Source organism: Phlebotomus papatasi, chromosome 1, assembly GCF_024763615.1.
Source record: "Phlebotomus papatasi isolate M1 chromosome 1, Ppap_2.1, whole genome shotgun sequence".
Taxonomy (NCBI): Eukaryota; Metazoa; Arthropoda; class Insecta; order Diptera; family Psychodidae; genus Phlebotomus; species Phlebotomus papatasi.
In genome coordinates this window covers 59,324,966-59,343,005 of record NC_077222.1, presented here as the reverse complement: position 1 = coordinate 59,343,005, position 18,040 = coordinate 59,324,966, and the positions used below count along the sequence as shown (strand labels likewise).

Below are 18,040 nucleotides of genomic sequence, written 5' to 3'. Positions count from 1 at the left end.
TGTTTGTTGATATACAATAAATAACAGTGGCTTTGGGTGGTGAAGTGTTGCAGGTGAACAACAATGAAAATAAAACCATCTCAGAGTTTGAGGAAAAATAAAAGACACATTGAGGATGTGCCATTTTATGCTTTTAAGTATTCCGAAGGTGATTTACCACTCGATCCCGCCAGATCTTTTATTCAGGAACAAATTGGTAAGATAAGGATTTGGGGGACATTGAGGTACTCTCCTTATATTGATTTAATAACTCTCTTTCCAGACAAGCTCAAAAAGGCCAAACCCATTGAGTTTCGCAATGATTTCGACCTTTTCTACCACAACACAAAACACAGTGTCCAGAAACCATCTGAAGAAGTCACCAAGCATTTAATTTCACTCCTAAAGAAGAAATCTTCGAGAAGTCAGTATGGTCCAAAGGTCAAGAAGGTGTCAGCTCAGGAGATAAATAGAAGATTGCGACGAAAGTTCAATGATCGAATTGATGCTGTGACGCCTTACAAAACCATCTCTCTGGAAAAGTTTCATTTGTCCTTCGATAGGGACAAAATAAAGCCCCGTCGCATTAAGGACTTTCCATTGAATGTCATAAAGTCCCCCGAAGAGTATCGTCGTGAATTGGAAAAGGTCAATAGGGTCATCAATGAATTGCTGCAACCGGAAATTCGACGATATGAAGAAACCCAGAAGCAAATTAGAGATGGATCATTTTTTAAGTATCAGCGCAGTGTGAGTCAAGACCCTATTTGCATGATTTATGCATAGATGACATCAAATAATTATCTCAAATATTAATGTCAATTAATCTTATTGCCAGGCCAGCACATCCACTTCCACGTCCAAGGCGATTGTTAAGAAAAGAAAATTATCCGATGAGAAGTACTTGATGAAGCTGAAAGCAGTGGAAAGGGAGAAACTTAAGTATTTTCGTCCAATTATGCCAATGGAGGTGGAAGATCAGAGATCCAGAATTCTCAGAAGTTATACAGCCCAGATGACTGTTGAATTTGCCAAATTTACAACGGAAATTCAAGAGAGATCCATTGACCTCATGGCTCAAATCAATGTTCTACGTGTACAGGATTATCCATCGCATCTTATTGTGAAAATTCTCCCTAGGATCAACCCAAAAATTGGTTTCTTGAAGGACGCATACAAATTTATTCAATCTGAAAAGTTACTCTGGCCAAATATCCATCCAGAAGTTATGCTCATGGATTTTCTTTTTAATTCCAATCGCCAAATTCGTCCAGAAATTGCCACAATGATTATATCCTTGCTGATGGATTTGGAAGAGGACTTTCGTCATGGTATTCGAAGGCATGTCCTGCGGAGTGTTCTCGAGAAGCGTGAGAATCAGGATGCCTTGAACTTAATGCCTGAACCTAAAGACTTCCCTAAGTTGACAATCCAAGCTCCAGTTCCATGGAAGTGTGCCATTCAAGTGGCAAGGAATCGCTTAGATCAAGTCCTAATGATTACTCATCCAGTGCTTCAAGCTATAAATATGCTGTGGCACGAGTTATACAGTGATCTCTTGATCGTCGATACCGCCAAGATGTACAAGACAGATATTCCTCTTGATTCTGGAAATATGAGTGATCTTGTGCATTCCTGTTGCGTGATTGCACGGGATATTCTCGTCAATGATTGGCTTCCACGAGTGGCTGATCTTATAGACGAAATGCGCAAATTCTGGATCGATCTTGTGGCTTTCCATTCTCGTCATGGTGGACGAGCAACAATAATGTTCCGTACTATCCATGCTCTCATGTCGTACCAATTGCAAACGCTAGTCAAGAAGAGTGTTGATCACCTCATGGAGACTATTGAGATGTATAGTGGAGGAAATGTTGAGGATTCTGATGTCAAACTCACCAGACAACCCCTGATGACTCTCAATGTATCAGTCGTAGGGAAATATAGCGGGGAATTAGATACCAATACCAATGAGGAATCTATCCTGTATAACGTAGAAATTGATGATCCTCACATTCTGGACACAAGTCCTGAACAACCAGCTACTCCTACTCTCAATAAGGTCTCCTTTATTATCCGACACAGCGGAAAGATTTTTGTTGATCCTTACATGGAAGAACTGCCCGATATTTTTGTCAATTACTTCGTGAAGATTCTGAAAGTGGGCTACAATATCCCTCGAATGGAATACTTTATGTCTCAAACATCCTCAGAGATGGGATTCCTCCACTGCATCCCTGAGGATCATATTGATATGTTACAATTGTACGAGAGGGTGCGGAAGATTGTGGTAGCTAATCAAACTGGCCCTACTACGTACCTTTACCCCATTTACACTTACTACTTTCCCATCTTAGCGGGAAAAATGCAGGCAATCACAGAGAATCTTTTCCTACAGCCTACGGTTCCATCCCTGCCGGCCTTCAGAAATCTCATGGAAAAATTCAATGAACTTCTCTTTGGCGTTTACTACCTCAGGGACTTTGTTCCTTTGAATCTATTCATGTTGGACAATCGCAGGGTGAATCAAGTTCTCGCCAGGATGATTAAGGATATGAAAGACTTTGTCACTGACTTCTTCAGGACTAAGAATCAAGTGGAAAACCGTAAACTTTGTGATGAATTTGAAGAAATTTCCCTTCATGCTGGTGGTCGTCCCAAGGAGACGCCTGAAGTTGTAGCTCTTCAGAACTACCTTAACCAATGTCGGGATGAAAGGCTCTTCGTTCTTAAGTCAGAGATCAAGCTTGTAGCCGAAAGGGTGATGTTTCTTCTGCATTATGCAACTCTTGATGCTGATGATATTCACCTGAATTCTCGCACTTTCCTCTGGCCATCGGAATTGGAACAAGTTCTGGACCTTAGTGCAGCAAGATTGAGTGTCGTCAGGGATAATTTGGAAAGTGCTTTAAGGGAAAGAAAGGTTCAATTCGATGGGTATTTGCTGACTGAGAAAAAGAAAATGGATGCCTTCAGAATGAAAGAGATTAGGGATGTATTAACTCTGGATGAGTTGAAGGAAAAGGTCGATACTGTTGATGGTCTAATGAGTATTCTTGAGGTAAGTTATCTTATCAACAAATTACTAATAATAACTTTATAAAATTATTTGTTTCGTTTTCAGAAATGCAATCAAGAAGCAACAGCCATCAATGTGGATGAAAATCTCCTCCAGATCGAGCAATCTTCATTTCCAGTTCTTGTGGAGCTTATGGAAAAAATGGATCCTATTGAGAAGCTTTGGCATACAGCTTACCAATTCGATTCTTGCTATGAAGGCTGGTACTACGGTTCTTTTCAGGATCTCGATGCTGAAAAAATCCGAGAAGAAGTGGAGAATATGGGCAAGATAATCTACAAACTATCTAAAGCCCTTGTGACAAATCCCCAAGCAAAGCGTATAGCTGAACAAGTAAGGATGAAAATTGACAAATTCAAGATCTATCTACCAGTCTTGGAAGCAATTTGTCGAGAAGGATTGTCCGAAAGGCATTGGGAGCAAATATCGGAGGAATTGGGTCAGGAGGTGAATCCTGAGAAATATTCAACCTTAGCCTCGCTCGTTGAGATTGATATCATGAGGATTGTGGATAGACTGGAACAGATCTCAAATGCTGCAGGAAAGGAATTTGAATTGAACACTCAGCTCCTTCAGATGCAATCTGAGTGGACAGAAGTGATGTTCGAGGTCAATCCTTACAGAGATTCGGACACTCATATTTTAGCATCAGTGGATGATATACAGACTCTCTTGGATGATCATATTTTAAAGGCCCAAGCAATGAGAGGATCACCCTATATTGCTGCTTTGGGAGAAAAGGCAACAAATTGGGAGGATAAGCTAATTTCAATGCAGGACATTCTGGATATCTGGCTGAAGGTACAGTCAACATGGATGTACTTAGAGCCAATTTTCAATTCTGAAGATATTATGAGACAGATGCCGCAGGAAGGAAGAAACTTCAAGGCAGTTGATCGAATTTGGAGGAAGATGATGAAACACACGGAAGCCGAAAGGAGGGTCATACAAGCCACTGATTATCCCAAAATGCTGGAGATTCTTCAGAAGTCCTTTGTTGATTTGGAAGGTATCCAGAAGGGCTTGAATATGTATCTGGAGAAGAAGAGGCAGTACTTCTCGCGATTTTACTTCCTTTCCAATGATGAACTGCTTGAGATTCTTTCAGAAACCAAAGATCCCCTAAGGGTGCAGCCTCATCTTAAAAAATGTTTCGAAGGAATCAATGCACTACAATTTGATCAAAGTATGGAAATTATGGCAATGATATCATTCGATGGGGAAATTGTGCCACTAACTAAGAGAATTAATCCTGCTTCAGCAAATGGTTTGGTAGAGAAATGGCTGAAGGAAGTCCAGCAAGTGATGTTCGAAAGCATTGAGGAACAGTTGAGATCGGCCTATGACATCTACTATGTGACTCCTAAGAAAACGTGGAATCTCAAGTGGGCTGGACAGGTTGTTCAAACGATCTCTTGCCTCACGTGGACAGCAGATGTTGAGGAAGCTATCACCAAGGGTTCCTTAACTACTTATTATGAAGGAGCAGTTCAGCAGATCAATGAAAATGTCAAATTGATTCGTGGAGATACTCTGACAGACTCTCAAAGGATCACAATGGAATCCCTCGTGATCCTTGATGTTCACAAGAAGGATGTAATGAAGGAACTTATGGACTCTCATGTAAGTGATGTGGGGGACTTTGAATGGTTTTCTCAGCTGAGATATTACTGGAAAGTTGATGATATTGAGAAGCAGGAGTTTGTCTGCATCTCAATGATCTCCACAGACATTCCCTACGGAATGGAGTATTTAGGGAGTGTTTCTCGACTAATAGTCACTCCACTAACATCTCGATGTTTTCGTACTTTAATGGGAGCTCTGAAACTCAACCTAGGAGGAGCTCCTGAAGGTCCGGCAGGTACTGGCAAAACGGAAACATGCAAGGATCTGGCCAAGGCTGTGGCTAAAAAATGTGTAGTTTTCAACTGTTCTGATGGACTTGATTACAAGGCTCTGGGAAAGTTCTTCAAAGGATTGGCTCAATCTGGAGCATGGGCATGTTTTGATGAATTCAATAGGATTGATCTGGAAGTCCTCTCTGTTGTAGCTCAGCAAATTTTAATCATACAGCGAGCTATCAGTAAAAAAGCTGTAAAATTTACTTTTGAAGATGCAACACTGAAGCTAGATCCCACTTGTAGTATTTTCATCACTATGAATTCAGATCAAGGCTCTAGGAATAAGATACCAGACAATTTAAAAGTATTGTTTAGGACAGTGGCCATGATGCTTCCTGATAGAGCTTTAATTGCTGAAATCACTCTTTACTCTTGTGGATTCGAACAATCTCAGGTACTCGCACAGAAGATTCTTCAAGTTTATAAGCTATCTTCTGAACAACTCTCGTATCAATGTCACTATGATTACGGAATGAGAGCTATTAAGTCTGTATTAATAATGTCGCGATCTCTGAAAAGAACTCATCCTCATTATTCGGAGAAGCAAGTAATTCTTAGAGCGCTTATTGATGTCAATCTTCCAAAGTTTCTACCGGAAGATATACCACTCTTTGAAGATATTTACAAAGATCTGTTTCCAAACGTGGAACTCCCGATACGGGATCGTGAGGATATTGAGAAATGGCTGGAAGTAAAAGTAAAGGAACGAAATCTTCAACTAACTCCTTGGTTCAGGGAAAAGATCTTACAAATATATGAGACCCTGCTAGTTCGCCATGGTCTTGTGATTGTAGGTGGAGCTATGTCAGGTAAAACCACAGCTTATCAACTTTTAGCTAGTGTACTGCGGGAAATCCAAAAAGATCCCCAGGCAAAGACTAAGGAATTTGGTGTCAACTCGAGGATTATTAATCCAAAAGCTATTTCAATGGGTCAGCTGTATGGACATTTTGATCCAGTATCCCATGAATGGGCTGACGGTGTGTTGGCCAAGACATTCAGGGAGATGGCTTATTCATCTGGTAGTGAACGCCAGTGGATCATTTTTGACGGACCAGTTGATCCCATTTGGATTGAAAATTTAAATACTGTTCTCGACGACAACCGAAAACTCTGCCTAATGTCTGGCGAAATAATTTACATGTCCCGCCAAATGAATCTCATCTTTGAGCCAGATAATCTCGATCAAGCATCACCAGCCACAGTGTCTCGATGTGGTATGATTTACATGGAGTCCAGTCAACTTGGCTGGGAATCCCTCCATAAATCCTTTGTCCATGAACTCCAGGAAAAAGGAACTACGGACATTTATATGGCTCTCTATGAAGCTCTTGTGAGCTGGCTGATTCCTCCACTCTTGGACATTCTCAGCAATTGCGATTGTATTCTCTCAGTATCATCTCTCTACAGTTATCGAATGCTCTCAACTTTCTTTATGGCTTTCCTGTCCAAGCAGACCAATCTCAATCAAACGTGGTTCCAGCAAATTTTTCTCTATTGCTTAGTCTGGAGTTATTGCTCCACCCTAACGATTGAGAGCAGAAAAATTGTTGATGTTGCTATAAGGAAGATTCTCTACGGTACAAATGATAATTTTCCCAAACCCAAGCTTTTCACTCTCAATCGTGGACAAATATTTCCGGAAAAAATGACTTTTTTGGATTATCGATTCGATGGAACTGAATCTTGGTGGCCATGGGCAAAATCTGAGGACACTCCTTTGGTCTCGGATCTTTCCATGATGGATTTAATTGTACCGACGAAGGAATCAGGCTTCATTCAAAACTGGTTGGAAATATGTGTGGATATCCGGCTCCCAATGCTTCTTATAGGACCATCGGGGACAGGAAAGAGTGCTATTGTTAATGCTTTCATGAGAGATCTCCCAAAGACCAAATTTCTCATCAACAATATTAATCTTTCGGCCAGGACAACAGCGCAGCAAGTTCAAGAACTTGTGATGGCCAAGCTCGATCGACGCCGGAAGGGAGTATTTGGACCGCCAGTGGGAAAGAAGTGTTTGGTCTTTGTAGATGATATGGCAATGCCCATGCGAGATAAGTATGGTTCCCAGTCGTCGCTAGAACTCATTCGTCAATGGTTGGACCATAGGCACTGGTCTGATCTTGAGGATACATCCAAATTAGAACTAATAGATCTCTTGTGTATTGGCGCTATGGGACTCGTAGGTGGAAGCAATTATATCTTCGAAAGACTCTACAGGCATATGTTCATTGTCTCCGTTGATTCTCTGGAATTGACCACAATGCAGAGAATCTTTCATGCTATTGGAGAGTGGCACTTTGCCAAAGAGTACCCTGATACCCTTACACGACTTTCTAAAGCTCTCAGTGTAGCTGCAATTGAACTTTTCACAGTCGTTAAGGAAAACTTCCTGCCAACACCAGCTAAATTACATTACATGTTCTCACTCAGGGATGTATCAAAAGTTTACCAAGGAATAGTTCTCGTACCCGCTAAGAGACTTCAGGATCCGGAGAAATTGGTAAGGCTTTGGGCCCATGAGACTTATAGGATTTTCTATGATCGCCTCGTGGATGACGATGATCGAAATAAGATGTTCAATCTTCTTCATACAATTTGTACTTCAAAATTGCGAATGAGTCTATCACAGGCTCTTGGAGATCGTATTTCTGCCACAGAAAGACTCTCAGACAGTCACATGAGAGATTTAATCTTTGGAAATTACATGGAACCTGATGCCGATCCTAAAATCTACGATGAAGTAGAGAATTTGGGAAAACTCGAAAAAGTCATGGGATATTATCTCAATCAGTACAATAGCAACTCCAACAGTCCCATGGATTTAGTGCTATTCCGATTTGTCATTGAACATATATCCCGTGTCGCAAGGGTACTTCAAATGCCCCAAGGAAATGTCTTGCTAATTGGTCTTGGAGGATCAGGCAGAAGGAGTTCTGTTAAATTGGCTACCAGCATGATGGATGCAGATCTATTTCAAGTGGAAGTTACCAAATCGTACTCTTACAACGACTGGCGCGAGGACATGAAGAAGCTTCTCATGAAATGTGGAATTGATAACAAAAAGACTGTTTTCCTATTTAGTGACTCTCAGGCAAAGGAGGAGGCTTTCGTTGAGGATATCAATTCACTCCTACATACAGCTGATATAAATAATCTATTCCAGGGAGATGAGAAAAATAACATTCTGGACAAGATGCAGAATGAAGCAAAGCTTTTGGTAAGAGTGAAAAATTATCTTTTATTTTAATGTAATTATTTTTTTTTAAATTCAAGAATAAAGTAATAGACTCCACTCCTCTGGCACTCTATACGTTCTTCACCGAAAGAGTTAGAGAACACCTACATATATGTGTAAGTAATGTTTTGCAAAGGTCTAAGGATTAGCCTAGAGACGGTTTAGCTGTAGCGTAATTACAATTGAAATTTATAATCTCGGTTTAAATTATATTCTTACGTAGAGCATTAAAAAATTAGTCAAACTTTTGATATGATATATTTTTATTATAGATTTATTTATTAAAAAACTGAAACAAAAATTCTAAGAATCAGAACAAAATCAAAAAATTTAAATAAAAGAGCAAAAATTTTATGTTTCATTTATCATTTCAATTTTTTAACTAACAAAAAATAATTAATTATATAAAAGATTCAGAATACCAATGAAAAGCACAATAAGGTGACTGTTGTTCATTCGTTTTGTTTAACATTTAATGTCACATTTCTGGTTAATTTTAGTTGAATTAAGTGCTAATCTTTTGTGATAACAATACGGAAGTTTTCAAATGAAATAATTACCTATTTCGTAAACAAAAAGGGTTTTTCTGAAGTGTCTGCAAATGCTTCAATAAGAAACCCCGGAAATATGATTTTTTTGGAGAGATTTTCTTATTGTTTTAGATGGGAAAGGAGAAAATACTAGGAATAAGAACAAATCCTGCACTCAGGACTCAGGAGTAACTCAACAAGGTTTTGGAAGCTTTTCGTCGCGGTTTCACTTACACTATTTGTCTCCAATTAGAAACTTTCCCTTATCTCCATTTGGATTAATTTGTTTCCAATAGAAGCATTTCACACTCGCGTAATTTTTTTTGTATTTAAAAAGTTTTCTAATTTTATCTAAAGAATTTTCACTAAACAGTAACATTCTAGAAAAGTTACTGAACATTTATTGAATGCCCTGTAATTAATTCACGCAGATTTCTTTATCACCTATTGGAGATTCCCTAAAGAGACGAATAAGGACATTCCCTTCCTTGATAAACTGCTGCACCATCGACTGGTTTACAGAATGGCCAAATGATGCATTGGTCAAAGTAGCTGAAACCTACATAAGTTCCATGGAATTATCCCTGAAATCCGGTGGAGATCCGAATCTCAATATATCAGAATTGGAGACTAAACTTATTGATATGATTATTTATTTCAATTCTTCAGTTAAAAAGGAAATTAGGAAATTTTTCATAAAACTCAAGAGGAAGAACTACGTCTCACCCACTCTATATTTGGAGATGCTACATCTTTTCAAGACATTCCATGCCGTCAAATATGAAGAAATTACCGTTCAGAGAGACCGATATGTGATTGGTTTGGAGAAATTGGACAGTGCAGCAGCTCAGGTTGGGGTCATGCAGACAAATCTGTTTGAATTGCAGCCCCAGCTTAAGATCCTGTCCGAGGAGACAGAGAAGATCATGGTTAACATAGAACGAGAAACTGCTGAGGCTGAGAAGAAGAAAGAAGTGGTTGGGGCTGATGAGGCGGCAGCTAATGAAGCTGCAGCTTCGGCCCAGGCTATCAAGGATGACTGTGAAAGTGATCTTCAAGAAGCTATTCCTGCACTCGAAGCTGCTCTGTCGGCTTTGGATACCCTCAAACCTGCTGACATCACGGTGGTAAAATCAATGAAAAACCCTCCTTCGGGAGTTAAACTCGTTCTGGAAGCTGTGTGCGTTATCAAAGGAATCAAGCCCGATCGAAGAGGAGATCCCAGTAATTAATGTAAATTCTCATGAATTCGAGCATATGTTTAAATAAATTGGTTTTCATTTCAGCTGGAAAGATCACTGAAGACTTCTGGGCACCATCTCTTCGAATGCTGGGTGATATGAAATTTCTCGAATCTTTGAAGACTTTTGATAAGGACAATATCCCTACTGCGGTCATGAAAAGAGTTCGAGAAAGGTACATCACAGATCGCGAGTTTGTTCCTGAGAAGATCAAGAATGTCTCAATGGCATGTGAAGGTCTCTGTCGCTGGGTCAGAGCCATGGAAGTATACGACAGAGTGGCCAAGATCGTGGCACCTAAGAAAGTTGCCCTGGCTGCTGCAGAGAGTGAATTGGCACAGCAGATGGAGAAATTAAATGCAAAGAGAGCAGAATTGCAGGAGATTCTGGACAAATTGCAGAAATTGAATGATTTCTTTGCCGAAAAGTCCAGGGAGAAGAAGAATCTTGAGGATGAGATAGACAACTGCGAGAAGAAATTGGTGAGAGCTGAGAGACTCCTTGGAGGATTGGGTGGTGAGAAATCAAGGTGGTCAGAAAATGCTGCATCTCTACATAAATCTCTTGACAATGTCGTTGGGGATGTCCTTCTGGCTGCTGGTGTTGTCGCCTATTTGGGATGCTTCACCACTGAGGTAAGAATAATTTCAGAAATTAGCAGAATTTATTAGATATTAAATAACGGAATTATTTCAGTTCCGAGCGGAAATAATTAACGCGTGGAATGAAAAGTGTCTTGAACAAATGATTCCCTGTACGAAGATTTTCTCACTGGCTTCCACCCTGGGAAATCCTATGCAACAGCGTGCTTGGTCACTCTGTGACCTTCCATCAGACACTTTTTCAGTGGAGAACGGGATTATAGTGTCTAAAGCACGGCGTTATCCCCTCATGATAGATCCCCAGGGTCAGGCAAACAAGTGGATTAAGAATCTGGAGAGGGACAATGATTTGCAAGTTATCAAACAGACAGATACTGACTACATGGCAGTGGCTGAAAATGCAATTAAACAGGGCTTACCACTCTTGCTGGAGAATGTGGGAGAGTACATTGACTCAGGACTCTTTCCAATCCTCGAAAGGAATGTGGTGAAGCAAAAAGGGGAGTATTTTATCAGATTTGGCGAGGGAATGATTGAGTACAATTTCAATTTTCGTTTTTACATCACAACATGTTTGAGAAATCCACATTATTTGCCTGAGACGGCAGTTCTTGTTACCATTCTCAATTTCATGATTACGGAAGTTGGTCTCAGGGAGCAACTTCTGGCCACTGTGGTAGTCCAAGAACGTCCCGATTTGCAGGAGAAAAAGGAAATACTTATTGTTGAATCTGCACGCAATAGAGATTTGCTCTATAACATCGAGACACAAATCCTGCAAGTGCTATCATCATCCGAAGGCAATATCCTTGAGGACGAAAACGCCATAAATATATTGGTATGTCCTTTACTTTCTGGATGTCAAAAATGGAAGCATTTTTGACATCCCAGTAAGCCCCACCCAAATAATATTTTAGGCCTCGCCCTCTTACAAATTTTAGGCCAATTAAACTGACGAGATATAAAATGTTTTAAAGTTTTATTTGTTGTCAAAAATTTGACAACGCCTATAATATCATTTGTAGCTGGGGAATCAGTGGCGCAATAGGCAAGACCGTTGACTCTTGGGCGGATCGATTCCCTGGCTCGATTCACTGTTGTGAGTTCGAGTCCCGCCCGGTGCAAAGATCTGAATGTTTAGAAAAAGACATTTTCACTGTGATTTAACGTAATAAAAATGCACCGCCTCGCCCAACAACTCCGGGAGCATGGAAGAAGCATTCACCATACTACGGGAAGGCGCTCCTGGGCGGTCTACAATGGACTTCGCAGATTCTTCCAACACGGGATATAACGCATTGTAAAAATGATTACCTTGTAATTAAATATCTCGATACGATTAATAATAATTTGTAGCATTTTAAAAAGGGACAGATAATCCTAACCGGCTTATGTAGGTGAGATTCTTAACGTGAGCTAACTCGGAGTGCATGCAAATTCGATTTGGAGCTGAAGTTGGGAGACGCCATTCAGTTATCTTGAATCAAATTCGTGAAATTATACAAATTTTGTATTTAAACCAAAATATCAAGGATTTGGATGAACTGATAGAAAAGTGATATATGGATGAAATGTAGACCAGAATGTTCTCTATAATTTTCCCATAGAACATGATCTCATCGATTACTCAGAAGCCAAGATAAGCGAGGTTTTTTGTTTCTTAACTCGTTTTTTCATCCAGAGTTCCCCAAGTAGTCATTTGTTGAACTTCAACTATATCAAAGAATTGTTGTATTTTGTGGGACTTTCCATTTAAAACCCTATTTTAAGTGTCTTCGTGGAGTAGAGGCAGTCAAATTGGCATCTGAGTGATTTCAAAGCGTTATTATGGGAAAAATCAATTTTTTCACACTTAAACGGCAAAATCGGAGTGATAGCGTAGTCTGAGTCGGAAAATGATGTATGGACGAAATGTAGAGACAAATGTGCTCTACAATTATGTTGAAGTAATCATCAAAATCGGTTCAGCGACAGTCGAGATAATTGAGGTTATGTGAAATTGAAATTGGTTTTTCGACTGTGGCGCCCCTGGTGTTGGTCCCACGAAGTTCAAATATTCTAGAAAGTTGTAGCATTTGGTGAGATCTTTCGTTTAAGCCCTCATTCATCAAAATCGGTCACATAGAACCGGAGATATGATTTTTTGAATTTCGTGAACTTTGACCCCTCATATCTCCGGTTCTATTGAAACCACAGCGCGCATACGCACCATTTTGGAAACGCCCTAGACTGGACTACAACATACTAAAATTTCATTAACTTGCACAATGCCGTTTTTGAGAAAAGTGACTTTGAATTTCGATGAATTTTGACGCTATCACAGCGCCACCTGTGGTGACCTTTTGAACTTCCATCTGAAAGTGCTCATTGAGACGAAACCAAAAAGGTAAAATTTAGGTCGCTATGTTAATTAGAACCGGAGATAGAGGCCGGTCAATGTTCGAACTTTGACCCCTTATAGCTTGGGTCAGGGGTTATGGATCGACTTAAGGTTTTTTTTTGTTTGATAGGTATAATCAACGGCTACAACATACTAAAATTTCAGCCCGATTGCATAAGGAGTTTTTGAGTTATTTAACTTTTAAAATTTAAAAATTTTCTTTTTAATAATAGCGCTCCTAGCGGTGGTTTTATGAACTTGCGATGTTAGAAGGGGAAGTGGCATTTCACGAGAGCTTTCCAAAAAGCCCTCACTTTTTAAATTCTGACAATTAGAACCGGAGTTATGGCCATTTTAAGAAATTTTTTTTGGACCCTTATAGCTCGGGTCAGGGGGGTCGGGGGACCTTAAGTTTGGTATTGATGGAAAGCTCTAAGGCCTAGCTATAACATACTAAAATTTGGGCCCGCTCGATGCCATAGGGGCGGAGCTATTGAGAAAACAAAAAAAGGGGGGTCTTCAAAATGGCGGAAGGAGGGGTGGGGGGTGGGGGGTCAATGCACCAAGTTGCAATTTTCACCCGATATATAACCTTTGCCGAAAACCGCAAGTCGATATCTCTTTTAGTTTAGGAGCTATTAAGCTCCAAAGAGCGGCCGGCCGGCCGGCCGGCCGGCCAGCCGGCCGGGAACGTAAATTAGCCACATATATATTCGTGATCAGGAAGTGCTGAAACACATTTTGGCCAAGTTTGAGGTCGATCGGACGACATGAAATTTTGTTAGGATTATAGTAGGTGAGATTGTTAAGAATCTCACCTAATATATTCAGCGGATATTAGAAACAAACTCAAAGTGACATGACATCTATCTGGGGCGTGGCTTAAAATTATTTTTGGGCGGAGCTAATTTAAGACATAATTATACTACTTCGCAGTAAAATCGTAAGAAAATAATACTGATTTAATATAGTTAACATTGCACTAATTTTCTTTCAGTCATCCAGCAAAGTTCTTTCGGAAGAAATTCAGGCCAAGCAGGTCATTGCAGTTGCTACCGAAGCAGAAATTGATCAAGCTCGCCAACTGTATCTCCCAGTGGCCAAGCATTCCTCAATTCTGTTCTTCTGTATCACAGAACTGGCCAACATTGATCCCATGTATCAGTATTCTCTCACTTGGTTCCTTTCCCTTTTTGTCCAGGCCATTATCAAAGCTCCAAAATCCAATGTCTTGGAGGACAGACTCGAAAATCTTAACCAGTTCTTTACAACTTCCGTTTATCAGAATATCTGTCGATCACTATTTGAAAAGGACAAACTTATTTTTTCCTTTGTTATTTGCATTGGAATCTTGCGTGCCAGGAAAGTCATTGATGAGCAGCTCCTTGTGCATTTTCTATCCAGTGGAACTATAAGAAATAATTCGGATGAAAATCCAGCTCCTGACTGGCTAGCTAACAAGTCTTGGGATCAAATCGTCAATTTGTCCACCCTGGAAAATTTTAAGAACTTTCAGGAGGATTTTGGGACAAATTTGGTAGCATGGAAAGAATTCTTTCAACAATCGGAACCACATAAGACGCCCCTACCGCCTCCTTATGATACTGCTGATGATATCTCCAGGTTGATCATCTTGAAAGCTCTGAGACCGGATTCTGTTATTCCGGCAGTTAGAATTTTTATTATCAATCATCTCAATGAGTCATTCGTTCAACCACCTTCTTTTGAGTTAATCACTTCCTTTGCTGATAGCAATCCCAATACTCCTTTGATCTTCCTCCTGACATCAGGATCGGACCCAATGGATGATTTGCTGGCATTTGCCAAGGAACGAAATATGCAGGATAAGTATGTAATTTTTGTGGAGCATGCAATCAAGTTCTTGCGCATTCTCTGATTCCTTACAAATCAATAATGTTGTTGATGTTTTGCAGGTGTCACACAATTTCTCTGGGTCAAGGACAAGGTCCAAAGGCTATGCAAATGATCGAAGAAGGTCAGAAAGCTGGACACTGGATTGTCCTGCAAAATTGCCATGTGGCATCATCGTGGATGGATAATTTAGAAAGGATTTGCATTGAATTAGCTGATAATGAAAATGTTCATCAAGACTTCCGTCTTTGGTGTACAGCATATCCCTGTCCGGATTTTCCTGTGTTCATCTTACAGAATAGCATCAAAATGACCAATGAACCACCAAAGAGACTGAAGTTGAATATGAAGAAGTGCTTCAAATCTGACCCCTTGGCCAGTGATAAATTCTTCACGGATGCCTTTGCTGGGGACAATAAATTGGAAAGTCTGTGGTTCCGGGGTGTTTTTGCCCTCGTCTATTTCCACGCTGTCGTCCAAGAGAGACGTGAATTTGGACCATTGGGGTGGAATATTCCTTATGAATTCAATGAGACTGATCTTAGGTATAATTTATCATGTTATTTTTTTGCGAAAGATCAAGTTCAATAAATCACAATTTCTTTGCAGAATATCTCTCACACAGCTTAAGATGTTCATCAGGCAGTATGAAAGGATCCCTTTCAGGGGTCATAGGGATCTAACAGGCGAATGCAATTACGGTGGCCGGGTGACAGATGATAAAGATCGTCGACTTCTCATGTCCCTCCTCGAATGGATTTACAATGAAGATTCCGTTCAAGTGGAAAATTGCCCTCTCACCTCTTCGGGTACTTATACCATTCCCGTTGAGGCTAACAGGATGAAGAGTTTGGAACACATTAGTAATTTCCCATTTGTGGCGCATCCGGAAGTATTTGGACTCCATGAAAATGCTAATTTAGCAAAAAATACACGAGAGACTAATACTCTATTGGCTGGAGTATTGGTCACCCAAACAGAATTACTTGCAGCTATGAGAAAAGATGACCTGTCCAAGGAGGACAGCAAAGATCATGTAGAAGATATCTGTGAGGACATACTAAGTCGTCTTCCGGAATTAATAGATGAGAAATTCATGATTGAGAAGTATCCTACAAATTACTCAAATTCTCTCAATGTTTTTCTCCATCAGGAAGTCATCAAGTTTAACAAATTGTTGAGATATATCAGACAATCCCTTACTGATGTCCAGAGAGCGGTCTCTGGACAAATTGCCCTCATTCCTCAACTGGAAAATGTTCATCTTGCCATCCGGCAGGGGATATTGCCACAAGACTGGACGCCACACAGTTACCCTTCTCTCAAACCACTGGCCAGCTACATAAGTGATCTAATTGATCGAATGGCATTTCTGCAGAAATGGATTGATCATGGAGAACCAAATGTTTTCTGGTTGTCCAGTTTCTTCTTCCCACAATCCTTCATCACTGGTATCTTGCAAAATTACGCACGGAGGACAAAGAAATCTTATGATACAATCGACATGACCTTCGATGTTAGTGCATACGAAACAGAAGATGATCTTGACTTTGATACATATAAGAAGGTAGGTCTTAATTGAATCCGCCAATATTAACCCACACGACTCACATTCTATATTGAAAATCTTCCACAGAATAACTTGGAGGCAAACAGCGATTTTAAATGTTTCGATGTGAGTGATGAAACTGAGAGTGAATTTTGATTGAATGTGCAAACAAATCATTTGCTCCAATTTCAGGGTCTCTTTCTCGAGGGAGCTCGGTGGAATCGTCTTGCAAGGCTTCTCGATGAATCTCTACCAAGAACATTGCATGATCGTTTCCCTATAATCTCTGTGAAGCCTACGATTAAGTCCTTAAAGGACAGGAAGCACATGAAGAAAAGACTGAAGAGGTACATGTGTCCTATTTATAAGACTAGTGCCAGGAGAGGGACACTCTCATCTACTGGCCATTCCACTAATTTTGTCATGTACATTGATTTAGAATGCAAAGAAAGTCCCAAGCATTGGATTAATCGGGGAGTCGCGTGCTTGTGTCAATTAGACGATTAATTTAATTTCGCTTAAACTTCAGATGATTTTATTAAAAAATCCAACATAATTCAAGAGCGTTGAATCGAATATTTTATTTTGAAAACAAAAAAAAGGTAATGAAATTGAATCTTTGTGGTAAGAACTCAACGTGTTCCTGTACAATTCTCGAAGGACATTAACAACTATATAAAATAATATTACTCTATCACAAGTCTATACCGTCTATTCCGTGAGCATACTTAAAGTCGGTATTATTCACTATCTTATCTATAAGACATGTCAGCAACAAATACAAAAACATGATCATTCTAATTATTTTATACTTATTTGAAGAAATGTCGAACTGTTTGAAACTGACGTCTACACATTCATCAAAAATTTGCTTTTTTGAAAAAAAAATTAACAGTTCTGCCCGCACATCATAAGAGAAATTTTATTAAAAAACATTTTTTTAATTCTTCATAGTGTGTAAATGTCTTTACTTAAATTCATCAAATATTTTTATCATTCCCTAAAAATTTTATGTTTCATTCCCCGACTTTTCCGAACGGAGGAAGTATAAATTTGGACATCAATTTTTATTTATTTTATGAATCTTGCACACCTTTTCGATCAAGAACATTGCGTAAAATCAAAATTCACATTCCTTTTCTAAACGTTTTGTATATGTCTATCCCCGGTACCGACCAAAATTCTGATAGCCAAATTTCTGAAATCCCAAATCCCGAACGCCAAAATCCAAAAAAAGACAAAATCTCGAAAGCTAAATTCGCGTATGGGTCTAAATATTGAATGGGTGAGAATTTCAAAAAGTCAAAATCAAAATCCTGCAAAGACAAAATCCTGATTCGGATTTTCAAGATTTTGACTCATTCGGGATTTTGACTGGACCCGTACGGGTGGCTTTGGACTCAGAGGGTGACTTTGCACCTCTGCTTTTCGTACACTGGGAAAAAACGGGGGTGCAATTAACTTTTTTTCCTCATAAATTTCACACTTTTTAGGTGTAAAAATATATCAACATTTTTTAATGTTAATTTCACACCTTTTTAAGGGTAAAATTAACATGAAAAAGGGTAACTTTAACCCCTAATACACCTAAAACGCATAATATTTACACCGATTTCGAATCAATACTGCAGGGTAATATAAACATTTCCGGAATGTTATTTTAACT

At 39.5% G+C, this 18,040-nt stretch overlaps 1 protein-coding gene across 1 annotated transcript; it reads left to right on the top strand.

Annotated features, from left to right (window-relative positions):
• Nucleotides 1-34: 34 nt before the first annotated feature.
• LOC129809495 (dynein axonemal heavy chain 3) lies at nucleotides 35-17,627 on the top strand. Its single transcript, XM_055859339.1, has 13 exons — nucleotides 35-196; nucleotides 263-729; nucleotides 818-3,040; nucleotides 3,104-8,182; nucleotides 8,239-8,316; nucleotides 9,162-9,954; nucleotides 10,017-10,606; nucleotides 10,668-11,411; nucleotides 13,951-14,801; nucleotides 14,888-15,370; nucleotides 15,435-16,392; nucleotides 16,462-16,500; nucleotides 16,567-17,627. The coding sequence occupies exons 1-13, from the start codon at nucleotides 64-66 to the stop codon at nucleotides 16,879-16,881; spliced, it is 12,753 nt and encodes a 4,250-aa protein (XP_055715314.1). The 5' UTR covers nucleotides 35-63; the 3' UTR covers nucleotides 16,882-17,627.
• Nucleotides 17,628-18,040: the final 413 nt, after the last annotated feature.

Excerpts from the sequence above, each read along its gene's own strand:
- LOC129809495 (XM_055859339.1), top strand. The coding sequence starts at position 64 with ATGAAAATAAAACCATCTCAGAGTTTGAGGAAAAATAAAAGACACATT. Across the intron at positions 10,607-10,667 it reads TGGGATGCTTCACCACTGAG|TTCCGAGCGGAAATAATTAA; the intron begins GTAAGAATAATT and ends GAATTATTTCAG. Across the intron at positions 16,501-16,566 it reads GCGATTTTAAATGTTTCGAT|GGTCTCTTTCTCGAGGGAGC; the intron begins GTGAGTGATGAA and ends CTCCAATTTCAG.